At 37.6% G+C, this 27,906-nt stretch overlaps 3 protein-coding genes across 32 annotated transcripts in view; 2 read left to right on the top strand and 1 right to left on the bottom strand.

Annotated features, from left to right (window-relative positions):
• The first annotated feature begins 5 nt into the window (after nucleotides 1-5).
• LOC148864114 (transcription factor SRM1-like) lies at nucleotides 6-12,294 on the top strand. 29 transcript variants are annotated; one of them, XM_088981029.1, is made up of 5 exons: nucleotides 20-525; nucleotides 1,914-2,841; nucleotides 3,100-3,183; nucleotides 7,516-8,016; nucleotides 11,526-11,692. In XM_088981029.1, the coding sequence occupies exons 2-5, from the start codon at nucleotides 2,456-2,458 to the stop codon at nucleotides 11,551-11,553; spliced, it is 999 nt and encodes a 332-aa protein (XP_088837155.1). In that variant the 5' UTR covers nucleotides 20-525; nucleotides 1,914-2,455; the 3' UTR covers nucleotides 11,554-11,692. The 29 variants fall into 29 exon arrangements, 21 of the variants coding, with proteins under 21 accessions (XP_088837170.1, XP_088837155.1, XP_088837164.1 ...); XM_088981030.1 differs by lacking the exon at nucleotides 20-525 and adding an exon at nucleotides 903-1,073; XM_088981028.1 differs by lacking the exon at nucleotides 20-525 and adding an exon at nucleotides 1,366-1,498.
• A 3,027-nt stretch (nucleotides 12,295-15,321) lies between these two features.
• Nucleotides 15,322-19,450, bottom strand: LOC148864113 (uncharacterized). The gene is made up of 5 exons (XM_088981055.1): nucleotides 19,242-19,450; nucleotides 16,808-16,980; nucleotides 16,140-16,238; nucleotides 15,903-16,054; nucleotides 15,322-15,802 (listed from the first exon to the last, which is right to left on the bottom strand). Exons 2-5 carry the CDS (start codon nucleotides 16,976-16,978, stop codon nucleotides 15,436-15,438), a joined length of 789 nt encoding a protein of 262 aa, XP_088837181.1. The 5' UTR covers nucleotides 16,979-16,980; nucleotides 19,242-19,450; the 3' UTR covers nucleotides 15,322-15,435.
• A 217-nt stretch (nucleotides 19,451-19,667) lies between these two features.
• LOC148864112 (uncharacterized) overlaps nucleotides 19,668-27,906 on the top strand; it is a 28,362-nt gene continuing 20,123 nt past the window's right edge. Inside the window, exons 1-5 of one of the 2 annotated variants that reach the window (XM_088981052.1) lie at nucleotides 19,668-19,889; nucleotides 20,292-20,401; nucleotides 21,667-21,816; nucleotides 21,924-22,159; nucleotides 27,755-27,865. In XM_088981052.1, coding sequence (XP_088837178.1) covers nucleotides 19,787-19,889; nucleotides 20,292-20,401; nucleotides 21,667-21,816; nucleotides 21,924-22,159; nucleotides 27,755-27,865 — 710 coding nt within the window. In that variant the 5' untranslated portion in view covers nucleotides 19,668-19,786. Of the gene's footprint in view, nucleotides 19,890-20,291; nucleotides 20,402-21,666; nucleotides 21,834-21,923; nucleotides 22,160-27,754; nucleotides 27,866-27,906 lie in introns of both variants that reach the window. The other variant, XM_088981053.1, reaches the window with a different exon arrangement.

Below are 27,906 nucleotides of genomic sequence, written 5' to 3'. Positions count from 1 at the left end.
ACTATGGAGTCTGGTTAATGCAAACAAAGCTCCTTGCTATCAGCAGCAGCTGTATCCATTTCAGAACTGTAGAGGGAGGCACTGATGCTCTGCCCTCGGAGCTTGAAAGTTGAAACTTGAAACCCGTTTCATGTTTTTCTCGCAAGCAAGGATAACGTGAAGACGACGCATAAATCTATTAAACTTTTTTTTTTAGTTTGTTTTCATATATTTTGTTGCAGAAACTGCAGATCGTTATCCCATCGCTTGACGGATATTTTTGTTTTTCTCTTTCTCTCACCATTTGATAAGAAAAAGCGACTGGTCTCCATCTCTCTCTCTCTCTCTCTCTCTCTCTCTTCGGTCAGATATTAATGGTGTATGCAGGATTGAAGTCTGAAGATTCCTAATTTTCCCACTTTAACCGTTTAACGTTTAATCAACTTGGCGTTTATAAATCCCAGCTGTCGTTGCAAGTGATTGTTCCTATAGGGGACCGACCCTTCTTTTTCATGGGCATCCTTCATGATAACCCATCAACGTCAGGTAAATTTCTAGAGCTACCCCTGCGAATTTGGATAATTTATGAGGTGTTTTTGTTCATGAAAATATTGTTTTTCTAGGTTACGTGGCTAGTGGCTGTTCCCTACTTTTTCACTGCTCTAACCCTGTTAGGGTTAGTACTATCTCCATTTCTTAGAAATTTGTTTTTTAGCTTTTCTTTTTTTCTTTTATGTTTGTTCTCTACTTGCTAAAATCTCTCAGTTTTACTTCTGTTTAAACCTAAATCATTTAAAATTTTGGGTTTGTAGGCTCATTTCAGCGGTCGAAATTTTTAGCAGTTTTGGGATTTTATTATTTTAATTCTTTTTTTTTTCTTTTGTGGGAGATATATAAATTTAGGTCTCATAGTTCAGCACCTCATCTCATTTGGAATTATCCTAGATTTGGGGCCCTTGTTTTTACAAGATTTGAAGTATAAAATGGGCAGAAATAGCAAAAGAAAACGATTTTCCTGGCATCTTAACCACGGAATCTGTTACTGATTTTAACTGCTTTTCTTTGTTGTTAGAGGAATGTCTTGCTTCTTGAAGGTTAGGCTTTTCTTCCCTTAAAGCTAGGCTTCTATTTAATACACTTTGTTATAGAAAAAAAAAGATGTACTATCATGAGTTTTAAATTGTCACCTTGTTGTGGTTGTTGTTATTACCATTATCATCATCATCATCATCGAAGGTTTTAAACGTCAAACACTAAAAGGACCAGAGATATGGAAATGAGTTTTTATAATCATGGTTAAAATACGGAAATTGTTATGCAAGTTTTACTGTAAAGATCGTCATTGAAAATGATGGATATTTTGAGGTGGGGTGTCGTAATCATAGTTAAAAACTAATGTATCATTAATACTTTGTACTGTTTGGAGAGGTTTTGAAATCTAAGGTAGGTATCTTGTATTTGAACTCCATTTTGTTGTATGCGTTTCTGAAGGAAAAATCTTCCGACTCTTACACTGTTGGTATGCAAAAGTTTATTTTTATTTTTTTATGCTTTGTTCCTTGTTTATTCTAATAAAGAGAATAAACCCAAGTATATGGTGCTGTTATCCACTGTAATGGGATGGTTAATTTTTGCTGGATTTTTATAGAGGAATGCTTTTCTATCGGCTGGCTGTCAAAACATTACTTGTAAAACGGTCATCTTTCAACTGGATTTGCACTCTAAAATGCTATTTGGAAATTATATTTAAGTATTAGCAATTGCAGGCACTTAATTATTATTATTCATTTATTTATTTTTGTATGGGCTCTTTTCAAATCCCTGGTTTCCTTTCTTTTATCTTCTTTCGACTCGTGTATTTGTTGAATCATTTCTTGGGGTTATCAGATATTTCTCATGCTCTAACAAAATTCTATTGCATTTTTTGTCGATAGGTCTGCAGACTTCAGATGCCCAGTTCCTACTGCGGAGGAAATCTCTATTGAATTCTTCTCTTTTGCTTTTGTTACTATGGGAGGTGGTTTATGCTGAAGGTTCCTTGTCTCTTTTTGGGTCTGTTTGATTTCTCTATGCTTATCCCTCTGGTCTGACCCCTCTGCTCCCATCCTTGTCTCTTTTCAATAAAGAAAAGAAAGAAAAAAAAAAAGAAAAAATGCTACTTTACAAATCTTACCATCTAAATTAATTCTTGCCTAATAAGCAAACGAGTAGATGTTTCTCACAGCAATAATTCAGATCCAAACTTCAAGAGCTATTCTAGAAAATCCAGACAACCTTTTGTTTTTATACTGGACATAAAGAGAAAAGGGGGAGAAAAAGGAAAAGTTCTTGGTTTCTTATGTCTTTATGATCTTGGAACTGGGTTTGGCCAAGATTTCAGAGTATTTTGGTAGATTTCTTCTTTCCTTTTGTGGTTCCCTTCCTAGTTCCTTTCCCTCTGGATGAAACTCTTTGAAGCAAATCAAAACTAGGCTTGATGACTACAGATGAGGAAGGTCCTAGCTCCTTGTGGAGTAGGGAGCAGGAGAAAGCTTTTGAGAATGCTTTGGCAACCCATCCTGAGGATTCTATGGATCGATGGGAGAAGATTGCAGCATCTGTACCAGGGAAAACTCCTGATGAGGTCAAACATCATTATGAACTCTTAGTTGAAGACATTAATGGGATTGAGTCTGGCCGTGTGCCTTTGCCTTGCTATGTTTCTTCTTCAGAGGGTTCGATGGACCATTCAAATGATTCTGGGGCTGCTAAAAAGGGCAGTAATTTTGGCAACTTCCAGAGTGACTCTAGTCATGGAGGGAAGTCATTGAGGTCAGATCAAGAACGTCGAAAGGGGATAGCTTGGACAGAAGATGAGCACAGGTGAACTTATATTTGTTGGTGTTTATTTATTTTCTGGAATATAGTTATCTCCTGCAAAAGAAACAGTTGTTTATCACTTTAGTTAGAGATTGGTTACTATTTCATTACTTTATTGATTTATAGGTCTCTATACTAGTAATTTAATACTATGTTTTCTGTGAAAGTTGTTTTCTAGTATCTGTTTTCCTCCACTTAGAATTATTTAATTTAGAGCTATTTGGTTACTTTTTCTTTTCTTTTCTTTTGACTAGCATTCAGCTTTGGTGAACTCCTGTTTCTTGAGTTGCATAAAGCTTGGACTTGCTTTATGAATCCCTGCTTTGGAATCCTGCTGCTCCATGGGTAATATTTCTGATAACTAACAAGTCATTTACTTGGGAACCAAAACCCGTGGAGTATGCCATGACTTGAAAATTGAACTATAATCTGAGTATCCAATATGATATGATTGGCTGAAATGGTGAATGAGATGTTTTACACTTATATCTATTACTAAAGTCTCTTTGGTTGCGGGCAATGAAAATAAACTTGATTCTCTATATCACCTCAACACCGATATGACTTTCTTCTGTATTTCTGCAATTATTTTATCCTAAGAAGGGATTCACATCTGCCACCCCCATGGATTTGGATGGTTATCAATTTTGTTGGCACTTTTTCTGGTAGTCTGAAAATAGATTAAACATGAGTTTGGTTTTCTTTTCAATGCCCTTGACATAGTAGTTGGTCATGTTATCATGTCTCCATACTCCCACTTTATCTTGTTTGGTTTCTTCTTGAATGCCTTAACATGGTAGTTGGTCATATTCTTGTGCTTCTAGACCCCCATTTTTCTTCTTTTGGTTCAATTTATCTTATCTACATGTTTTTGTTGCTTCTCCCTACGCTAGAGAAGCTGTTAAATTTGTGATGCAAAAGTCATAGTAAGATATTAAAGAGAAGAATTAAACCAACAAAAGGAGAGGAGGATATTGAAACCTAGGTACTCGTGTCATGGCAATGGAAACAGTATAGAATGGGTCTCAGGGCAATCAGTCTATGGTTCTCATGATTAACATTCTTAGCACTGAAATTTCTATCACATGGTGACACGAGCATGCTATAGTGGTTTACCTAGCTTGAGTGAAAAATCCACTATGTTTTAATTTATAATTTGGATTGTTCTTTTAGCCCAGTAAATGCCAGTGGAACTAGGGAAGTAGCTGCAGATTAAGAAGGACTGCCCTGCCTGCACAAAGTAGTATTATCTGTATTTTATAAATTATGGTATTTCCTTTTCAATGTTTAGCTTCATATAAACTTAGAATTGATAACTCAGAAGATGAAAAAACCATAAAAGGGGACTGAGTACATTTGATTCTGTTCCAGGTGGGTTTGATGGCCGGAGTGTTGTTTTTATGTAGAGTTGTAGATTTGGAGTAGTTGTTGGTGGGTGGTTTATTTTTATTTCTTCTCTTGGGTGACTTGGTTACCTTGTAATCTTCTTTTTTCCTTTTAAAAAATTTTATTTTATTGGCAAAAAAAAAAAAACACTCAGACTGAAAATTTGAGAATTATAATTATGATTCTGATTTGACCATTTCAAAATTTCAATGGTAAAAAATTTCTATGAATTTTCTTTTAAATTTATCATGTTTCTTGTGTTTCCACTTTCCAGATTGTTGGGATCCTGGTTTTAGTTGACCAAGTATGGATTGATTCAAAAGTTTAGTTTCTTCTTTCTAATGTGCCAAGTCAAAGCTGGGTGATAGTAGAGCACCTTGTCACCTAAGCGTCGCCTGGGCAATGATTTTTTAATATAAAAAAACTGATTGATGTTACCTTGTTTCCCTATTCTTTTGTAAATTATCTTGTTTCTCTAGTTGGCGTAATGACTAGAAAACATCAAAAGTAAGTTGACATGAAAGAATCAAAGGTTTGATATTGGTTTTGGGCTCTTTTCAATAGTTTTGAGGCTGTACTTTGGAGGGTTGGGAAACTAGGGGGTGTTTTGTGGCTTTTGGGATTGGTATCACTGTGTAATTGTCCTTGGTTTTGTCTTAATTTTTGGGTTGGGTCTCTTTGTATTGTTCTTTTGGGTTTTGGAATGCTGTCAGAAAATATTGAGGGAGAGTTGGGGCTGGAGGTCCAAAGTCTTCACCCAATGTGCCACTCTTACTGTGATGGTTTCAATGATAGCCTCCAAAACTTCTCTCCTTATCCTCGAAAGTTCGAGTGTTCTTTTCCTCTTAAAACGCAGCCTTTGGTGTATCTCCACAATAGACTTCCTCTCCTTTTTGGGAACCTGAAAGTAGATGGTTCAAACAACTTGTCCAAGCTGCTTGACTTCCACCCAACCAGAAAGAGAGAGGAAAGCTAATCCCAAATACACCAAACAAATGGACAGGATTATGTGTTATGCTGAGTGTAGTCTTGTTGCAGTAAAGAGACATGAGACTAGCAATAGGGAATCCCAATTCAGGTAACACATTCTTTACCTACAAAATCCCAAGCTACATCATGTGCCATGGCATGGTACTTTACTTTGGCACTTGGATCTAGCAACCACTGCCTGTTTTTTTTTTTCACCAAGTCACTAGGTTACCTCCTACGAAGGTACAATAGTGGGTAGTAGATCTCTTATCATCATTAGAGCCCAGCCCAATCAACTTAATTGTAAGCTTTTACTCTGAAGTACTATGCCTAGCAAACAAAGTACCTTTCCTTGGGTGTTTCTTCAAGTACTTGAGAACATGGTACACAATTCGAGTATTAATGGACATTCTGCCATGTAGGGATGGGGATATTTTGCTAAGATATTTAGAAAATCTAAAAAGTCAAGAATATTTGCTAAAAACATGGAATTTGTTAATAAAACTTTAAAGGAAACGTTAGAAGAAGCATAATTGCATGGTTAAGGCTAAAAAATCCATAGTAAACAGCTGTATCAATCAAATAGAGAAGATTAAGAGGCTTCAATAGGTATCTTTCTCCTTGCCTCCCCTTTAGTCTTTTATCTATCTCCTCTTTATTATGTATGTTGTTTATTTTCCATTTTGACCTTTGTATTTTTTGTCACTATATGTTTTTATTAGATTGAGAATCCTCTTTTGTAGTTGTGTTCTTTCTTTTGAATTGTATCAACTTAGTGAATTGCATCAAAATAGTAAACTAATCATTCAATTGCCGAATCCCATTTGTTCTTTTAGGAAAGTATTTTTTAAAAAGTATGTTAATTTAATGAAATATTAGAAAGTTTCTAATATATTCTAAATTTTAAACCATAAATGCATGGTCTATCAATGAAATCTGAAATATTGCCAACATATCAACAGTATATTAGAGGTGATAGGAAAAAAAGATTCCCAGATAATTTCATATTGCCCCTAGCAAAATGTGGAAATTTTGGAGAAATTTCACTAAAATATTGCCAATATTGTGAAATGTGAACCATCCCTCAACAGAAGGAAAGTGAATAGCCTTGTGTGGATGCATGTCTTGATTAAGCATAGCCATGACATATGCTATTATCAAACCTGGTCATAGAGAAGTATAACAGCCCCTACACTAACCTTTGATACCGCTTGATACCGGAGACAATTTTACCACCACAGCCACCATGTCTATGGTTCAGCTCAATGGATGTGAACCCAGCTTGTTTGTATCTTGGAGTAGATCTAGGATGTACTTCCTTTGAGAGATGAAAATGTCTTTACCAGATCTAGCAACGTCAATCCTTTGGGTATGTCTTCTTTCTTCTCTTGCTGTGGGTGATTTCTTATTACCCTCTTTGTAATTTCTTCTTTCTTGAATAACTTTTCTTTTTTATTTATTACCAAGAAAAGTACTATTGAACCAGAATGTCAGTGTATTGGTAGACATTTGTGGCAGGGAAGGATTGGTTGGGACTGTTGCTTTAGTGTTTTCGAAGTGATGATGGATAAAAGTTTATATATTGACACACCACTTAAATGGCCTTCGTCAGGGTTTGTATCTTGGCGGTTTACTTGACATTAATATTGGATGGTTAGAGCACTGAATGGATGAATCAGACCTTGCCACACTACTCAAGGGCCCAAAATCAGGTTTCCCCATGTTACTCTATTTAGATGGTTAAGATCATCGTAGAATTAGCATTTCCACGTGGATAGCCAGATTATATATTGGATCTTAGCATACCACGTGTATGATCCGCTTATTTGGATCTTGCCATATGACAATCCATGCTTCAGTGCTCCTAAAGCTAATAAAATGGTGCCTGGGAGTTTTTTTATACAATGATTTCATACACTTTGTAGTGGCTTGTAAAATGTTACATGCTTTTTTTATAATGTTAGATAAGGGCAGTTTGGGGATTTAAATAATTTCTTACGTCATGTGCATCGCTAGTTGTCAACAGTGATTGATGGCAGGATAACATAAGGGATGTTTTATCCTTTAACATAAGCCAGCAAGGGATGTTAAAATCAATTTACAGACCTAACCCTAAACTTATTGGTCATAACCTGAATATTTGGTAAGATACAAAGACAATGCTGTCATGTATGATGTATGCATTCATCTTATTACAATGCATGACATTCCCTAGTAAGTTCTATCCATGAGAGTAGTGGAGTGTTTGTAGTATTTGCTGTGTTACTTTTTATAATGTATTAACTTCTGTGCGCTTATTATTATTATTACTATTATGAACAGGCTGTTTCTTCTTGGATTGGACAAATATGGGAAGGGAGATTGGAGGAGTATATCAAGAAATTTTGTGGTGTCCAGGACGCCTACGCAGGTGGCAAGTCATGCACAGAAGTATTTCATCCGATTGAACTCGATGAACAAAGATAGGAGACGAGCAAGCATCCATGATATCACTAGTGTGGGAAATGGAGACATATCAGCTACCCAAGGGCCGATCACAGGTCAAACGAATGCACCCAGTGCAGGAGCATCTTCTGGTAAATCCAACAAACAACCATCTCAGCCCCCACCTGGTGCTCCTGGAGTTGGTGTGTATGGCACTACTACCATAGGCCAACCAATTGGAGGACCTCTTGTTTCAGCTGTTGGAACTCCGGTGAACCTTCCTGCCCCAGCACACATGGCATATGGTGTGAGACCTCCAGTTCCTGGATCTGTAGTTCCTGGTGCCCCAGTAAGCATGGCTCCAATGACATATCCAATGCCGCATGCATCTGCTCACAGGTGATCAGGTTATTGAACATTCAGTGTACAAAAGATAGAATAGATTGCTGGTTTTGAGTTTGCCCAACTTCAGGCAGAATAAGATGGTCAAGGTGCAATCACAGGTTATCTAATGCCATTTGTGAGTATGTTAGTCTAGAGTCGAGCTATGTCAATTCTTATCATGTTTAATAAGGCATAGGGAAAGAAATTACATGCATGTTTTTATAGGCATATGCTGAGGAAGAGGTGGCAATTTAATGGGTAGAGAGCAGATTATAGTGTTCATATTTCATATTTTGGGTTCTTTGACCTTGCATGCCCATTTCCACCAATTAGGAAGCAAGACATTACTTGTTAGATATGCTGAATATCAATGGTGTCAACTGCAGAGAGAGAGAGAGCCCATTTCATATTTCGATTATCAATATTAGTTTTTGTTATCGATTAACCTTCTTCCTTACTTTTCATTTTATTATTTGATATTTGTATAAGTTCTATTGCTTATGAGATTTGTTCACAAGACAGTAGGCACCAAGGGATGCACTTTTCTCGACTATATATCTTCTCTGATCATGCTACTTAAAAATCGACCGTCTGATATCCTTGGCAGCTTGTTGTAGTTGTAGAATTTCCCCTCTTCTAGAGCAGGGCTTTACTTCGCTCCTACCATTCCCACCTCATGATTTTTATATTTAAACCCTAAATTATTAAATCTGAACTCTGAACCTAAACTCAGTATAAAATGCATTTGATCGGATGCATGTTTTTTTTTTTTTGGTGGGGGTGGGGGGTGGTTAACGATGTGAATCCAGAAGCATTGACTAATGCTTCAATGCTTCTGGATTTAGTTAATTGATTTAGTATACCCTTACTGTTTGAAAATTGACTAATGTTACCCTTATTATTTCTAATAATTTACTAATACGTTTTGTCATAAACCATTCAAATATGTATTACGTTACTGTTATAACTTTTAAAAATAACCAACTTACCCTTCTTAATACCATTCAAATTGTTCATCATTTGCAAGCAGGTGACATTCTCATGCAAGAAGCTTCCTTTTCGAGTCGTCGATCAGAGCTGATGGGCGAAGCCCTAGCTTATCGACCCTATAGAAAAAATCAATGACAGTTTGTCTCTTGCCATCATGAAGAAAACCTGAAACCCCCGCAGATACAAGTTTCACACTCAGTGAAGCAACAAACTGCCAATGTGGTGTTTCGGAAACCAAAACGGTCTCAACGATCATTAGCGTTTCAAGCAGTTCCGATGGTGTGGCATCAGATTTTGATGGACATTTGTGAGCAGAGGTGGACGAGGGGCAGCGATGAGTTGACGAATGAGCATGATAATTTGGTGGGAGGTCTAGTGGGACTCGGTGACGAGTGCTTTTGCTTGGTTGAATGGAGGGGAGGACTTGGAGGGAGAAGCATGGAAGAGCCTATGATAACGAACTTTCATGTTTGGTCAACCGTTTCTTCTGGTGAGAATTCTGGCTTTTTATATAGCCTTCGAGTTTTGGGTCAGGAACTCAGGATTGAATTTGAAAGGCGGGTCTCTTTTGTCGAGGTTTGGGTTAGGTTGGTTTTGATAGTTGGACTGTTAAACCGTCGATGTTGAAGGACCAAAGCATTTAAGCAAATGAGTTATTTTGCTGGCTGAAGTCGGTAACAGGGGATGAAAACTGTGAGAAGAAGAGAAGAAGAAAGAGAAAAATAAGAGAGAGACTGGAGGTAGGGTTTAGGAAGAATGCATATGCCGGTGTCGAAGTTATAAGAAGGGTAAAGATGTGATGTATTACAGTACTGCACATCGGCCCTGTTCAGCTTCTTCAAGGTCACAACACCGAACAGAGCTGGCGGCGAACCTTGTTCTGCTCTCCCCTCTCTCTCTCTCTCTGTCTTTCCTTCTTGGTTCAACCTTGCGGTGGTGACTCACCATGCCTGTCTACTGATTCGTAATTTTGATTTCAGCATTCTTCATCATTGAACACTATTCATCCATCGTCCCCAATCTCCCATAAATCTGATGCTCAGTTCATTATCTGAGGCAGTGAGATTTTCTACCTCCTCGCAAATCAGATTTTGGCATAGTTCATCAAACACTGTTCATCCATCCTCCCCAACCTCTTGCCTGACACCCTGTTCATAATCTCCATTACAATGTTGAATCGGAGGTGATGAGGTTTTTCACCTCACCCAAGCATTGAACCAGCACTGTTCATCGTGCAGCAATGGTTGTCACTTGCAATTGGTCCTTCATGGCAACACTGTTTCATGTAATCAACGTCATTTTTTCCTTCGTCGGCAACATAGAACTGATCCTAAAACGTAGAAGTCGACCTCTATTCAAACCCACAATCAGCATTTTGAGTTTTGGACTTGGTTCATCGATTCCTCTATTCATGGGAGAGATGAGGGACAAAGAAGAGAGAGTGAGAGAGGGGGGCATGTGTGGAATCAAAATTTCACCCGCTACCTCTGAATGCGCTCAGAGGTAGCTTGGGCGGTGGAACAAGAGAGCGGGGGAAGGGAGAGAGAGAGCAGTGGAGATAAGCCTCGACAATCTGATAAAGGTGACAATTTTCATTTTGAAAATTTAAATAAGAATAATGAGCAAAATAGTCTTTTTAATGCTTCTGTTAATTGTCAGAAACAGTAAGGGTGGCTTAGTCAATTTTCAAACAATAAGGGTACACTTAGCGAATTCACTAAACCATACGAATAGTTTAAGAAATTTACCCAAAAATAAATGAGTAAACAACAGGATAAGGATTTATGTTTGTGGTTCAGCAACGTACATTCTTTCACTAATTAACAAAAGAGTGAGGTAGATTATCTCCATCAGCGCATTCACTAAGACTGTTTGATTTAAGGGAAAACCTCGGTGGGATGGGAAGAAAAACAAAAATGAGTGCAAATTTTTATGTTCTATTGTTTGGTTGTAAAAGGGATAATAGTGGAAAAATCAACCCCATAAAGGATAATTAATTAATTATGGAGTTAGTAAGTGCATCATTGAAGGCCTATTTGGTTCGAGGGAATAGAGGTTTGGAATTGGAATCGAAATCTCATTGCCATTCTTGGTTGAATAACATTCTCACATTTGAGGGAATGGCCATTCCCTCCCCCTCCCTTTGGAATGAAACCTCATTTCAGATTATTTCAATTCCCATTTTGATTTTTGTTTGAACCATTCTTCTTTAAGGTTCTAGATCTTTTATATATAAAATGGCTGTATCTTATTTACTATAACGTTTGCAACATATTATTTTGTGTTTTTTGTTTTTATTTACACAATATCAAACCCATAATGCTTCTTTGTCTAGTATCAAATTATTTCCGACTGTCTTATACAATGTCTTCAGCTATTCTCCAGTTAGAAAACCTAGGGCAAGGGGTGTAATATTGAAAGGACTCTAAATTATTACATGGCTTTAATCCTATATGAATTAATCAAGTTGCATTTTATTTTAATTACTTTATTGATCTTGATTTTATTTATTTAATTTTGTATTTATGCTACAGGAATAATATATCGGGACTTGAAGCCTAAAAATGTGCTGCTCCAAAAGGATGGACACGTTGTATTAACTGATTTTGATCTGTCATTTTTGACATCTTCCAAGCCTCAAGTATGTTAATCGTTATTTGTTTTATAGATGTTTTATGCTTTATTTTATATTATGATTCGGCCTGCCCTTGAGTTCTGTTAGTTTGATAACAGCCAAGAAGAGAGAAGAAGAAAGAAGAAAGAAAGAGAGAGAGAAAGGAGGAGAAAAGGAGAGAAGAAAAGTCTGATTCGAAAGAGAGAAAATTACCTCTCCCATTCGGCCAAATATGTTTTATATTACTAACATAATGGAAAAGACACATGTGCCTTTACTTAAGTGAGGGACGCTAGTTCTAATATAATATTACAGATCAACAACCTCAACATAAGTATAAAGATAGAAATACCCCTACATACTCGACACTAACACTCCCCTCAAGTTGGTGAGTATATATCATATAATCCCAGCTTGTTACATATGTAATTCACTCTTCCCCGATTCAACCCTTTAGTAAATAAGTCTACTCACTGGTTCCCTGTGTTAACATATGCAGTGTCTATCACTCCATTCAACACCTTCTCTCTCACAAAGTGACAGTCAACCTCTATGTGCTTGGTCCTTTCGTGAAACACCGGATTAGAAGAAATATGAACTGCAGCCTGATTGTCACAGTAGAGCTTCATTGGAGTGTTAACATTGTATCCTATCTCTTGTAGAAGGTTCCTTACCACACTAATTCACAAGTAGTATGTGCCATAGTTCTATATTCTGCCTTTGCACTTCTTCTTGTCACGATTGTCTGTTTCTAATTTCCATGTCACCAGATTACCTCCAAGAAAAGTGCAATAACCTATGGTAGATCTCCTATCAGACATAGAACCGGCCCAGTCAACATCAGTATATCCTATTTCAAGTTTTCCACCACTTTTGTATATCAAACCACAATCAGGAACCCTTTTTAAATACCTCACAATTCTTAGAACCACATTCCAATGAGAAACCAGAGGTTTCTACATGAATTGACTTACCACACTAACCGCAAATTTAATATTTTTGGCTGAAATTATGATAAGCAAGTGACGAGTGGTGGGTTTGTTGTTTGTCAATGGAAATACCAAAAGTTCAAATCCTCTTATTTGTAGGTTTTATATCAAATAATTATAGGTTAAGGGTTGTCAAGCAAACCTGAATTTGAAAGGTAGTCTTAAATATAACAATAAATAAGAAGTGTGCCTTCTTCACGGTTATATTGTGCTTTTGAACGAGCCTTCTTGAAGGTGCCAACAGTGAGAGATCGGATGGTCTCCCCACACGTGCCCCACAACACAGCCCTCCCGTGAATTCGGAACATCTCTCCATGAGGGGGATGAGCTGTGGGTTGCCTATGGCTCCATGGGGAGTCCATCCGAACTCCAACAATGGAGGAATGGGTTATATTGTGGTTCGAACGTTTTCAGGTTACTTTTCATTTTAGATTATTATTTTAAACTTACCCTCATTTTTTATATCTCCACCAGAGACATCCCGGTCAGAAATTTTACCTATAAGATACCTTACCTTCCGTTGGTTAACCATTTGTGGCTGTGATGGAAGTTGACCTTAATTTAATAACCACATTAATCCCTATCACATCTGCTCGTCCATCCCATTTATGTTTCTGATTAAACCTAAAAAGCAGAAAAGCATAAAAAAATCTGGATTTGCTCCTCCAGCATTTGCAGCCACATGTCGGACACATCGGGAGTCTATCCTGTGAGGTTTGAGGGTGCAAGTCGGACCGGGTTAGGTTGGGCCTAGGGGTGCAAGTGATTGAATATTAATTTGATAGTTCAGATTGTCTATATTTTGGGGTGTTAATGGGTTGGGCTAAATAGTACTTGATAGGGTTGGATTCAAGGCAGGCTTTTTTCAGGTGTAAGGTCGCGTTAGGTTTCAGTGCTTTTGCCCTGAGTAAGGCTTAGGTTTCATCATCCTAGTGTAATGGGAACATCCCATGATTAATAAATATAAATATGGGAGATATTCCCAATGTACGGCTAGAACATGTTGTAAAGTTGGTGTTAGAATAGCTTTGTAAGAAGCAGATCTGGACTCCATGGATGAATCTTATAATGATTCTCACACAGAGACCATAATATGCATAAATGGTAAATGTATCACTTTTGTTATCTTTCTTCACATCTAATTGGATATATGATAGAATTTGGCTATATGATAGAATTTGGTAAGCCTATATAATGAGATAGGGTTTGATTCTCACATCCTCACAGCCTTTTGCAGCCGTGCATTGAGAATATCTCTGTACTTAATTTTTTTTTCTCATGAGAAGATATGCCCAATGCATGGCTGCAAGAGACTGTGAGGATCAATTATAATTAGTAATTTGTTAGTTAGACCAGGTTGGTAACGGTTTGAGCCCTATAGTTTAGGGCGGGTTCATAAATTGAATTTTGTTAAGTCGGTAGGGTGCACTAAGGCAAACCAATACTTTTTTCTTTTTTTTTTTTGATAGTGAGGCAAACCAATTCCGATCCCTACCCATCAACATCTATGTTTGCCAAATTCACCACGTCATGAGCAAGAGATAGAGATCAGATCTGCTCCTCACAGACCCCGCCTCACACCGACCTCATAGTACTTATCAACTGTGCATTTGGAATCAAGGTTTTTAAAATCGAATTGGACAATGAATCGATCAGCGATCCGGTTCTCAGGTTGAATGGTCTGACCGTTCAAACCAAATGGATGACCCATTCTGACAAAAAATAAAAAATAAAATAAGAATGGCTAAAACCGTTGGACTGTTCGAATGGCTCGACTGCCCAAATCAGTGGTTTACTAACCAAATCAATGATTTTTGGCAAAATAACGGTTCTAGGATAAAACGGAATTGATCCGGTTCCTGTTTTTTCTGATCCGGTCTGGTTTTAAAAACCATGTCTGAAACATCTTTCCATTAATTAAAAATTTACAAGTACAAGATGTTCCAGGTATACATCTGATACGTGCTATGAGATGCGCTCTGTGAGAAGATCCGAACTCCATAAATAATAACTTGCCTACCGGCTATTCCTTAAAAATAAAATATAAAAGATGATTTTTTTTTTTTTTTTTTTTTGTGGGGGGAGGTTGGATTCTAGTGTGTGGAAATAATGATCACTTTGTATAACGCATATGAAGCATGAGAATTTAGTCACATTGAGAATATCATTTTTTCATTAATTTAATCAATACGTACAAGAGATATTTTCAATGTGCTTTGCTTACAGGAGATCTGGTCTCCATCTGACCTATGCTCCAGAGAGGATGAGGTTTCTTTCTGTCCTATGAAATGTCGTTCATTTCACACGCCAGTAGGTCTCAAGTATTTGTCTCTCTCTCTATGGATCTCATTGTCAAATCATTTGTTCCTTTTGGTTGGCATGTAGGAGCAATTCTACAAAATATAATCAATTTGCTCTTGAATGAACCCCCCATTGTCAAGGACATTGTCACCTGTGTCATCATCAAGGTTCCCATGGCCAGAACAAGAATGTTGGCTTTGTCAGTAGCGGCCTGAATCTGCATATACTTAGGTATCAATGACCCTGATAGTAAATACATATCTATCATATGCACTGACATATTGCGATATTTTGAACCTTGGTATTAGTTTGCCCACAGTGAATTTTCTTCAGAATTCCGATTAGGGCTAGCCTGCCAGGACCAAAAGCACTGATAAACCCAGTACCAATCAATACATCGAATCCAGAATCCATACCCGGGCCAAATAAACCAGAAAGCTAAACAATCATCAACGCATTAATGAATAGAGCACTGTTACAAACTACAACATGAACATCACTTGCACAGGATAAACAAGAGCACTAAAGCCAGATTCAAGCCTAGATCCAGCCTAGGTAAACAGACAAAGGGATTTGAGCAACCGCCAGTATGAGCAAGCAATAGTTATGCATGCTTGAATGACTCCTCACCTCTGCAAACAGAACTCTCTTCATTGTCTTCACCAAGAAAGCTCCCATGGACAAGCTTGTCCATGCCATCAGGAAATAGTAAGAATAGCTCCAGATGATCCTTCCAAGAATAGTCACACAAATCCCTGCAAAAGCATACCCTCCATATGCCACGATGTCCAGCAATGGGGCTTCTCCACTTCCTAATGTATACAGCATTAATTTAAGAACCAAAACTTGTGCAAACCAACCACCTAGTCCCCATGTGAAAAGTAGACTTAGGGCTTCTGGGCTAAACCTGCCAAAAATGGGGGGCCAAGAAGAAAAAGAACTGTGGGGTTAAAGACAAAACTTCTGGAACAGTAATCCTTAGAAAGGTTTAATCGTGCGGGGCTTACTTCCCAAGAAGGCCCATTAAGAAACCAGCAAGAACCACATAGGTACCAAAGGCCATGAAGGGAATGTATAAGTCTGGAGCATTGATGTCATAAATCGGTGGTTTGTAGGAGAGCCGACCTCCAACTGGCTCAGTTATCCTTGTCCAGTGTCCCTGGAGGAAATGAATGAGATAAATGACCTTCACCAACTTTAAGAAATAAAGCACTACCAAACATCTAGAGAAAATTCTGACATACTCTGTATAGGAAAGGAAATAGGATGACCTTCAATTTGTTCCTCACGTACTGGTCATTCACTTGAAAATAGTATTGGGGATCAGAGAAATACCTGCTTATCTGCACAACATATGGGAAGAAGTGGTAAGAAAAAAACCATCTTTAAATAAAAAGTATCTTGTATACAATAGGTAAATATTATCTCACATCCACCAAAGAGTGACTTGATACATATGGGCTACTGATGCAGTTAATAATTCCCATGCCTATACCCTAAAAAACAATAAAACAAATGCTCCAGGACATCTCATTGAAATACTTGGTTTGAAGGATCTGAAGACTCATGAACATTGGGATGATAAAAAGAAAACAGAAGGCACATAGGTTTATTGATTTAACAAACTAGGCCTGTGAAAAAGAGGGTAATTCTCCGTCAAAGGGATGCAAGAGAATGGGTCTTTAGGGTCTGTGCAATCATAAAAAAGTTCTTCCCATGTATCCTATGGCCATGTATCTATGAAATCAGTGCATGAAGCCAAAAGATTGTCTATCTATCAAAGAAAAAAAAAACAATAAGTTGTCAAAGCATGTTGAAAGAAGTGAATATTTCCCTTTCTTTTCCCCTGCTTTCTGCTTTTTCATTTTTCCCAGGACATAAAGTAGTTGTCTAGTCTCAGCATACTACATACATTGCTTTGCACATACTCAGAACTTGAGCCCAAGATTCTCTCTCCATATGCACCCAGTCCACTTCGAATGAATTCTGAACCGGCTCCATAGAAAGCATTTCCAAATGGATTAGGTTGAGGGTTTACAGGGGGCCTTGGCACCCCAGGCTGGGTTCCTGGGCTAGTATACATCCCTGAAATATGAAAGAAAACAAAGAATAATAGAATCAGATCAAGTTTTCTAGCGATATCAGCAAGACAAGAAGAAGAAAAAGGGGGAAGTTATCCTGTATAACAAACAAAACTCCCCTGTAAACTTACAAATAAAATGCCAACTAGGAAGATTGCAGAATGAGGAACAAAGCTTCATAGTCATTATTTTTAGGGACATGGATTCTTCATTATTTTAAGAGACAGAGTTCTTCTTCCATAGATCTTATTTTAATCACATTTTTCCTCTTAAAAACAACAACTAGCATAGAGAACACTCATGTATAAGTGAGAAGACAAGGAAATTTTAAAGATGTAGAAATTTTTTTACAGTTTAAACCATAGAAAAACCATGAAATTAGAGAATGGCTAAGCTTGAGTAGAAGTCTATAGCCACCAAACAAATAGGTCCTCTAAAGTACCGAATCTTATTTGATCCATTAAAGAATAACATAGGAAAAAATAGAGATTGCCTCTAGGGTCTATTACCTTACTATGGCAATTTAGAAATAAATGCCTGGGCAACCTAACATGTTGAATGGTGAGTTCACATGACCACAACACTTCCATGTGTCCCTCCAGTGAAACACAAACATGCTATTACCCCAAATGACACACTAACAACCCGCTGACATATGAAAAAATAGAGATTGCCTCTAGGGTCTATTACCTTACTATTAGAAATACTTGGGTAGCCTAACATGTTGAATTATGAGTTCGCATGACCACACCACTTCCATGTGTCCCTCCAATGAAACACAGACATGCTATTACCCCAAATGACACACTAACAACCTGATAACATATGAAAAAATACAGATTGCCCCTAGGGTCCATTACCTTACTATGACAATTTAGAATACCTGGGTAGCCTAACATGTTGAATGATGAGTTCACATGACAACAACACTTTCATGTCATGCGGCCCTTCAATGAAACACAAGCATGTTAATGTTATCAATCAAATGAAAAACCAAATCACTGAATGAATAGTGTTGATTTTTCTATTAATCTGGCTTTATATCTCTCCAGGCCTACTGTCTTATTTATGGGGCAGTCAGGAGTTTTTGATTAATGAATTTACTGTTACTTACCAAAAAAATGGGGGATCTTTTAACTGGGGAGTAGCAGGTGCTTTTACAGACTATGCTAGGTGCACAATATTAGCCTAATCAGGACCCATAGGAATGAGTCCATCAGAGAAGAGATTACACCAGGAATTGCAACTGAGATATACTTTAGGCCTTCTGGACTTGATGAAGAAGAGAAGTACTGAATGGTAACAAGATGAATGTAGGATGGTTGACAAAATGTGTTTGAGTGCTTTGTTGTTGTATTTAGTTTTTTGTACTTGTAGTGGTGCTCTCCCAGATTAAAAGTTGATGTAATGTAGTTCACTTAGTATTAATTAAGATCTCCTTGCCCTTGCAAATGATCAAAAGGAATATTGTTTCTTGTTTTGTAGGTGGTGAGTGCTACACCCAATTGAAAGGTAATATCAATAGTACAAACTAGAAACACATGGATGGTGGATTTGTAGAATTCGCTCCTAATCTAATTAAGCTACAAGCAGATTGTAGAGTAAAGCAGGTAGATTTGTGGATCAGGAATAAATCGTTGTAGCATAAATTCGAACATAAACAGAGTATGCTAAACATACATAGATACCAATAAAGACAAAATCCATACAGAAAAGTCCTAACTCAGTCACCCTAAAATACCTCAAATAAACCCATTAAAATCTATCTCAGTCTAAGACTGAGTGAAAGGACATAATCGCTTTTTCCATCAATTTCTTAAATACATCAGATCCTGAAGCTTAGTTTGGGATACCTGTCCTGAAAAGGAATAAAAATAAGCAAGACAAAATGTTTCGGAAGAAGTCTGACTGGAACGTCAAGCTCCCATCGATTTCATAAACAAGCACCGTATATCATCACAACTCAAACCATCAAAAATACCCTAAGCACATGAATAATTTCTCGTCGCATAAGTCATTTTATTACACGTCAAAGAGAACAGCCTGGTTTATACTTAGAATGGTAAAAAATTATCTCCAGACAAGGATCTCTCTAGTAGATCCAGAGCCAATATGTGGACTTCCATCCAATCCTTCCAAAAATGGCCCCATTTCTATTTATAATCATCAAAAGCATATCCAAAGAAAGCCAAGATCTTCTAACTACATGTAACCTTCTGAACAAAAAGAAAAAAAAAAAAAAAAAGAAGAAGAAGAAAAACTTGCCTGCGACGTGAAAAGATGTTCTTCGATTCAAAGAGAGAAGATGGTTTTTTTATCTTAAGATTTTGGCTCGGATCAACAATGACATCAGAAAGAAAACACACTTCTCTACTCTGAAGCATCTCCTTCGTTTCTCCTCATTCTTTAAGGTTAAGCCTGTAACTATTAGGATGTAGAGGTCATTTTCAAAATGTTTTATTGAAGTTATGACCAAAATTACAATTGTGCCATCCTATTATGAAGGCCGTTTACGGATCGAACCACTTCCGGTTTATTCATGGACAAACCGGTTTCCAAAGCATAGGCGTAACTTCGTAGTGATGCTCAGCTCAACGAGAATTAAGATACCAAATAAATGGATCAGACGCATTTAATGACGTGGCAAGTTGAACCATTTATAGTGGGTGGTTCAACCTTCGACCCTGAACATCCAGGTTTTGGTGGTTCAACGTGACGGAAGGTTCGATCTCGTTGACGTAAATTTTGCTGGAGTCTGACATTCTGATTTCGTTGCTGCTTTGGGCTTTGGAGACGTCGAATCTCTGTCGATGGAGGTTGCAGAACTAGAGGAAGCTTTGAGGGTTTTGGATTCTTCCGTCTCGCGGATTAAATGGAGACTAAGAGCAGCGACAAAGCGTCGACTCGAGATAGGTAATTGCTCTACGTGCTTTTCATTTTATTGATCATCTCCTTTTCTTTTTATTGACTTGAGCTTCTGGCTATGGCATAGACTTGATTATATTTATCTGGATTCTTTTTCTTTTCATTTCTTTTCCTTTTAGTTCTATGATTCTGGTGCCGACGCTCTATTGTCTTAAAGCACGTAGAGCAATGGATGTAGTAATATTTAATGGATTGATTCGATTGAAGTTTTTTTCTCTTGATTTGAGACTAATTTGGTCTGGCCAGCTGCAGACTTTGAAGAAATGCAAAACATGTCTGCTCAAGTTTTAATTTCTGGGTATTGTAATATGCACGGAGACATACTGAAAGCTCCTCCAGTCCTCCCTTATGGTGTTGTTCATGTGTAATTTAAAATTCTTTCTTTGGCAGATATCCTAGCCTTATGCACAGGTTTGAGACCGGTAGTAATGGTGGACTATGGGGGAAAGATGCCTGAACTGCAAGATCGGCTTTGCACCGTCTTAGAACTTAGCCAAAAGGTTCGACATTAAACCAACTTGTTACATCATTTGATGGGAACTATATTAGCACGTTCAGTGCTGATTCATGAGTAATTTTTTTATTTGATTTTTATGCCATATTGGTCTTCAAGTCACAATAAAAATTTATAGTTTTCTTCTAACTTTTAGGGGCTGTTTGATGACAGCTGAAGTGGCTGAACTAGATGATTTATTGCTTTTCTTTTAATGAATAAATCAATAAGTAGGTTGTAAGCACCTTAATGGATGAATGGCATATTGAGTTGATTATTGTACCCTTAATATTTTATTATATGATTATTTTATCCACTATAAACAGAAGAAGAAGCAATAAGCCATTCAGTTCAACCACTTCAGCCATCGTAAAATGGCCACCTATTCTTTTCTGAATTGCCACTTTCCTGTCTTATAATTTGAACTCACTAGGAAGTCTATATCTTTGCCCATGTTACTCAGATGCATATCTCTAGCATTATGGTGAGCATTCTTGGTTATGTTTTAGTCCACTAGAAGATAAGTTAATCCAACTAGTAAAAATTAGTTATATAGAGTGTAAGATATTTTCTTCCCATGCTTTGTTGTATGCCTTTACTTCTTGTTTATAATCCTTGCCTTATGTTTGCTTTTTGTTACCTTCTATTCTGTTTGCTTCAATCAGTTTATGTGATCTGTAATCTGTATCATTCCTTTTACAATTTTATACAGTGGCTTAAGTCTTCATTACTTAATAAAAGTATTGAGATGTTTTTGTCTTGTTTCTGTTAAACAAAAACAGAAACATTTTTTATGTTTCTGTCAGTGATTTAAAAGGCACACTAGGTGCACTTGAGAGTCTATGCCTCACCTAGGCCCAGGTGCAGCCCCTTTGGAAAGGTGCATGCCTAGTGTGCCTAGGTGTGTGTCTGGTGTGCTTTGTGCCTCAGCTCTGGCACACTTTTATTTTATTATTATTATTATTTTTTTTTGTATTTTTTGAAGCATGGTGGCTAGACTGGGGGCACTGGCCCTAGACCCCCAATCAAGCCCCTTGAGGCAAGCCCATTAGATTTTGTTTGGGCTTGCCTCAAGGGGCTTGGTACAAAGGTGGTCCATTAGATTACGAATCAAATATGTTTAACATCTTATTGTCTATTTGAAATAGTGCAATTAGGAAAGAACTAAAGAAATTGAAAGTTTGTGAACTGTGATATTGAAAACAAATTAAACATATAAAAGAAGTTTATATACCTACCGCCTTGGCTTTCTTTATATGGTTGTTCTTGCAGGAGTCATCTATTTTAGGGTCATTGAAAATAATGGTTCTAGAAGATATGATTTATCTGATACATGTTAGAGGATTTGCTCAATATGTGGAATCAAGCTTAAAGTCAGAGACAAAAGTTCTCTTTGTAGACCTTCAACAGGATCCTCCAAAGGTGAATTTCTACTGAAGGTATCTTTATTTATTGATCTAGACGTTCTGCTCCTTAGCATGTGTCTTGTTTTGCTTTTGTTTAAGCCACTCTTTCCATCTTTGGTCTAGATGATGTTGCCAGGGGAACAAAATTCAATCACAACGCAATTTATGTTGATTCAGAGGTTCTTTGCATCTGTATTTCCTGTTGATGGAATGGGCAAGGAACTCATGCATTGTAAGGGGACAGATCATGGGGATGACAAGAATTCTCAAACCTCTGATTTGATTTCTTCTCAATCATCTCTTTTTGATCTCAGTGGCTGCATACGAAACAGTCAGGTCACCTTGCCAACCCTAAACGGGTAATTTCCATCTTCTTCTTCTTCTTCTTCTTGTCATCCAATAATTTATTGGTTATTTAATGCAAGCTGGCCATGCACATAATAGTATTGTAGGAGATCATCTACTTATTATTATTTTTTTTCAGAATTAGTCCCATAATCCCAATGGGTTGTCTTTTGATTTCAAGTTTGTTTCAGGGATAAATGTTGGCATAGCTCAAGTAGCACAAAAAAAGGAAGAAGTAACCTAAAAGAAGAAAGAAGAGGAAATTTTGGTGGACCTTTCTTTATCAGCAAAATTAGATGGAACTTTATAAATAAAAAGATGGATTACATGACGACAACAAGATTTAGTAGTGGAGATACGGAGATCAGATGTGAAAGGTCAAAGGTGACATAGAATTTAGTGAGAGGGGGGAAAGAAGAAAGGGTACAAAATAGGAGATTAGGGTTTGAGGAGGGTCTATGAAAAAAGTGTCATGAAGATCATCATCTAGACGTTAGAGGACTGGGTACTGCTAGGAATAGGGTGATTAAGGATTTTTGAAGACAGAGAGGCCAGATATAGTAATGAACTAATGATTTAGGAAACAGAGTTAGCAGAATTGAATATAGGTGGGTGAGGAGTGTATGGACTTCTAGGGGTATTAGATGGTCTGCCTGCCTTCTTGGTCCGGTGGGTTATTCAAATGTGGAAAAACAATGTGGTGGAGTCATTGGAGGAACCAGTGGGTAGATTTTTCAATATCTTTGAAGTTCAAGATTGCTGGTAATGGTTTTACTTGGGTGTTATCTACCGTTCATGGGCCCAATAATTTACAAGAGAGATGTGGGAGGAACTGTTTGACATTAGGGGTCTGTGGTCTTTAGGGGGAGATTTTAATGTGATTAGGTTCACCAATGAAATGAGGAACCTCAACCAACATGCTCCTACTCGCATGAGGAAATTTAATGAGTTTGTGGATGTTTGTGAATTGAAGAAGCTTTCCTTTCAAGAAGAAAGATTTATGTGATCTAATTTACAAGTTTCCTTTACTTGTTCAAAGTTGGATAGAATCTTTTTCAGCCTTGAATGGGAGGAACATTGGAAAGGATTGGTATCTAGAACTTTCCAAGAATAACCTCTGAGCATTGCCTGGTTAGAATTGGAACAAAGGATTTTCTTAATGGTTCCATCTTGTTTAGGTTTGAAAATATGTGGCTTACCCATCCAAAATTTGTCCATAAGGTGGAAGATTGGTGGAAGGAAGAGTTGAGGGAGTGACTTGGAAAGGTATGAGGTTCCATAGAAAGATATAGAGGTTAAAAGGTAAGACTAAGGAATGTAATTGAGAGCATTTTCGAAGAATAGAAGAAAATAAGATAAATGCAAATTCACAAATTGAACAATTGGATGAGGAGAGTCAAGGCAATTTGAATGGGGAGAATGGGAAGTTGAGATGGAGCTTGAAGAAAGAATTGGGAAATAATACTCTTCAGGGAAGAGATAAAAAATCAAGATCATTTCAAGTCTGTTTATAGAAGACAATAAGGGGATAGGCATAACATGAAAGGTCTAGTGTGGCCAGTGCTCGATGTAAAAGTGGCCAGACTACTGAAAGGTAACTTTGACTTGGAGGAATTTATGGTGGTTATTTTCTTAGTAGATAGCTCTAACCTCTAAGGCCCCACGTCCAAATGTCTTCACTATGACTTTTTGTCGGGATTGTTGGGATAAAATAAAAAATGAACTCTCTGAGATGTTCAATGAATTTGCTGATAGAGGGATTTTATTAGCCTTGGCATTAATACTACTTTCATGGTGCTAATTCTAAATAAGCCATACGTAGATGCTGTTTAGCCAAAGGACTTCAGACCCTTCCAACCATAACTAGTCAACCTTTGAGGGCTTTCATCCAAGATAGATAGATAATTGACCAAATTTGATAGCCAATGAGTGTGTGGACGAAATGAGGAGATCGAGGAAGAAAGGATTTGTGTGTAAAACTGTAAAATGTAAATATGACTAGGCCTGTCAACAGTACCCAAAAGTCCGCAGCCTGACCCAACATCTGATCTGATTATCTCAGATTCAGATGCACTATTATAAAGATTCAGATTAGATTTAGATGGAACTATTAGAATCCGATTAAAAATCGGATCAAATTCGGATTTAATTGCATCCGATCCGATAAAATCCGACTTCTCTAGTACCCTCTTTCCTTTTTAAATTATAATTGTATAATGTAATTTATAATATCTTTTAAGGGCAAATGAGGAAATTCATTCCCGTATATTTCATTATTGCTATTTCAGATTTGTTAGAAACCTAACCATGGAAAAGACAAAGCACAAAGCCCTCTTTGGTTTTCACAGAGACTACTTTTCTTCTCTTCTTCTTCTTCTTCAAAAGTCTATATCTCTTGTCCTCTTGCATCTGTTTGCTTCTCCACTTCTTCAAAGTATAAAACTCTTGTCCCCTGTCCACCATAAATCTGCAACTCTACTTTTTGTGGTTGGCCCTCTTGCATCTGTTTGTTTCTCCACTTCTTCAAAGTCTAAAACTCTTGTCCCCTTGCCACCATAAATCTGCAACTCTACTTTTCGTGGTTGGCCAACGACTGTGAAAGGTGAACTCTGTTATTCCATTGCCATGGTGATAGTTGTGATTTGGATTGGTGGATTGTAATGCTTTTTCTGGTCGCTGCAGCTTGCTCTCTGTTACTACCAAAACAGGTAATCAAACCTTAAACCCTTGCTTTGCACTCCACTGAAAACAAATAGAGTAATGGATGGTAATATGTTTTGGTGTGTCGTTGAGTGTATTTGTTTGAAGTAAAATAGTGTGTTTCGATGTCTTGTTGAATGAATGATTTTATTTATCCGGCAAAAAAAATGTTTCAGGAAAATGTCTCATGAGAGATCTGCATAAACATTCCACAAATGAATGAAAGAAACAGAGTTTGTTCACAGCCTGCTTGAAGACCATCGGACTCAAATTAAAATTTGAAATCCGAAAATCTGATTGGAGTTGAATTCGAATCCAACGTTCAAACATCCGGTCGAATTTCTGACCGGAGTCGGATGTTATAAATTATCATTTGGATCGAACTCAATTTTAGCTGCCTCCGATCCGATTACAGGCCTAGATGACCTTGAAAAGTAGTGTTGTTTAGGAGTTTGACCAAACCGACCAACCCGACCCAACTCGACTTGCATTGGCCAGTTTTCATACAATACCGGTCGGTTTCGGTTTCTTAAATAGGACAACCTGAGAATTTGTGTTGGTTTTCGGTTTGGTTGTGCATAAACCAACAAAAATCGTCCTAACTCGACTATGTTCATATGCTAATATATTATATAGTATATATAATTATATATCATAAAACCAACTCTTCATGTTTGGTTCGGTTTTCACTCATGGTCAACCGGTTTTGGATGGCCAATTTCTCAACTCAACCACCAGGTCAGTTCATTTGGCCAAAAAGCTGCAACCGAACTGGCCCAACCTGTGTAAACCCCTATTGAAAAGACCCCCCCCCCCCCCCCTTCAACTAGTGTTATGCATCTTCATTCTTCTTGATATAAGACATCTTTCATAAAGAAAAAAGAAAAAAAGATGAAAAGCTCCTTGCACTTCTTCTTCCTCATTCTCCTCTTAAGGAGGCTTACACCTCTTACATTTTGAACTACACTTCATGCCTCTAGTTTAGTGGAAGGCTTTGTGTCACGCCTCCACATTTTAAAACATTGATCTATAACAGCTTCTTTAGGGTATACCATTGCTTTGTGGCGTTTGAAATATTTAGGTATGAGCCTAGGAGATAACCCTTGGGAGAGCAAGTTTTAGAGCCAAATTGTAGAGAAGTGTGCTAAGAGGTTGGCTGTTTGGAAAAGGAGTTACATTTCTTTGGGAGGCAAGATAATCCTAATAAAATCTACCTTAGCTAAGCTGCAAATTTATTACCTCTCTATCTTTAGAGTTCCTCAAAAGGAGGTATTGAAGCTAAAAAAGATTATGAGAGACTTCTTGTGGGACCCAAGTGAAGATAGGAAGGACCATTTGGTCAAGTGGAAAATTGCTTGTAAGAGGAGGAGTAGGGGGTTTGGGCATAGATAACTTGGGAAAGAAGACAGCATCAATGGGTAAGTGGCTATGGAGATGGCCTCTAGAAAGGGAAAGATTGTGGCTTCAGGTGGTGGAGGGCATACACGAATAGAAGGCAATGGTTGGGATGCTGGTATGTCTCTGCGGGCAACACTAACACCTTGGAAGGCTATTCATGCAGTACTTCCTCAGTTCTTAGTCATATTAGATATGATGCATGCTTTGAAGACAAATTTTTGTTCTAGGAAGATGTTTGGATTGACAACTTATCTCTTGGGGATCTTTTTCCCTCCTTGTACTCTCTCCCTTTTCAAAAAGGAACATGTACAAAAAGATTTGTTTTAGTTTCCCTTGTGATTGGTTTAAGTTGGAGTCTAGGTTTTAGGAGAGGGTTGAGACTTGGATTTGGATTCCTAGGTTTTAGGAGAGGGCATAGTTGTCAAGGTGACGCCTAGGCAACAAGGCGCCCTTTGAGGCTTGCCTCGCCTAATCGCCAAACAGTTTTGTACTATGTATTATAAAATACTTTTTATTCTTTATTTTTTGACATTATAATTATAAAGTAGGTACTATTAAACTAAAACATTCGTTTTGTGTGTTTATATACTAATTTCTTTTTATTATTTTCTTATTTGTTAAGGTTTAATCAATATAAACATTGCTAAATGCTGTATTGAACCCCCAATACAGCATTTAGCAATGTTGGGGGTTCACTACTACTACTACTATAGGAAATCCAAATTAGGGAACTACCCTAGGATCTATGTTTTCTACATAAAAAAATCCATCGCCTAGGCGACTAGGCGACAAGGCGCCCCCTGGTCGCTTAGCCTCGCCTTGGCACCTTGAAAACTATGGGAGAGGGTTGGACTGGCTGCTTTGTTGTTGTGGTCTCTTGATCCTGTTTCTTTGGACCTCTCTAAACCTGATAATCCAATTTGGATTCCTAGTCCCAATGGCCTGTTCTCTTGTGCCTCTTTTTTCTCCTCTTCGTGCTATTTCTCCCCTCCCCTCTCAGCCTTGTAAAGAATTTGGTGCAGACCTGTCCCACCTAATATTGGTGCTTTTTGTTGGGAAATTTTCCATGGAAAGATAAATACTTCATACAATTTTCCAAAAAGAAGACTTTTCTTAGTCTACTTTCTCATTTTATCACCTATTGGAGCTGCTCCTCGGTTCCTCCAAGTGACTTCATTTCTGATGCTATTTTTTTTTTCTAGTTTTTCCACTCATCCATCTCAGAATATGCTTTGTGTGCCACACTCATCTTTTGGACATGTTTCTGGGCGCCCAAACACTCTGCTCCATACAGACTAGCTGGTTTTTCTCTCATTTATTTGTTTTTAGGTGCTGGCTCTTTAATTGAATGAACTAGATCAGTAAGCTGACAGGCCATAGATGCAGAAGGGTGGTAATTGGCATTTTGTATTTTGTTAGTGGACTGACCATATTGACCATATAATTTACTTTTTATATGCTTGTAATCTTTATCAGATAACAGTAGAACTGGGTATTTCTATTCTGTTCAGATGGCTTCTTGGTTATCCGGTAGTGTACTTGTTTGGAAAGGAGCAAATTGCAGATGCAATTTATAATTTGTCTACCAAGTCTCTACATCTCTTCAAGATTTTAATTTGCAGGTACGTTGATTACTGGAAGCAGCTTATACCGTTCATTATTA

This window comes from Nelumbo lutea, chromosome 3 (genome assembly GCF_056320005.1).
Source record: "Nelumbo lutea isolate HS-2025 chromosome 3, American lotus-T2T, whole genome shotgun sequence".
In the NCBI taxonomy this organism is placed as follows: Eukaryota; Viridiplantae; Streptophyta; class Magnoliopsida; order Proteales; family Nelumbonaceae; genus Nelumbo; species Nelumbo lutea.
This window is presented reverse-complemented; position numbering and strand designations above follow the sequence as displayed.

Excerpts from the sequence above, each read along its gene's own strand:
- LOC148864113 (XM_088981055.1), bottom strand. The coding sequence starts at position 16,978 with ATGTATACTAGCCCAGGAACCCAGCCTGGGGTGCCAAGGCCCCCTGTA. Across the intron at positions 16,239-16,807 it reads CTGAGTATGTGCAAAGCAAT|ATAAGCAGGTATTTCTCTGA; the intron begins GTATGTAGTATG and ends TATGTTGTGCAG. Across the intron at positions 16,055-16,139 it reads TATTTCCTTTCCTATACAGA|GGACACTGGACAAGGATAAC; the intron begins GTATGTCAGAAT and ends CATTTCCTCCAG.
- LOC148864114 (XM_088981029.1), top strand. The coding sequence starts at position 2,456 with ATGACTACAGATGAGGAAGGTCCTAGCTCCTTGTGGAGTAGGGAGCAG. Across the intron at positions 3,184-7,515 it reads GGAATCCTGCTGCTCCATGG|GCTGTTTCTTCTTGGATTGG; the intron begins GTAATATTTCTG and ends TATTATGAACAG. Across the intron at positions 8,017-11,525 it reads CCGCATGCATCTGCTCACAG|GAATAATATATCGGGACTTG; the intron begins GTGATCAGGTTA and ends TTTATGCTACAG.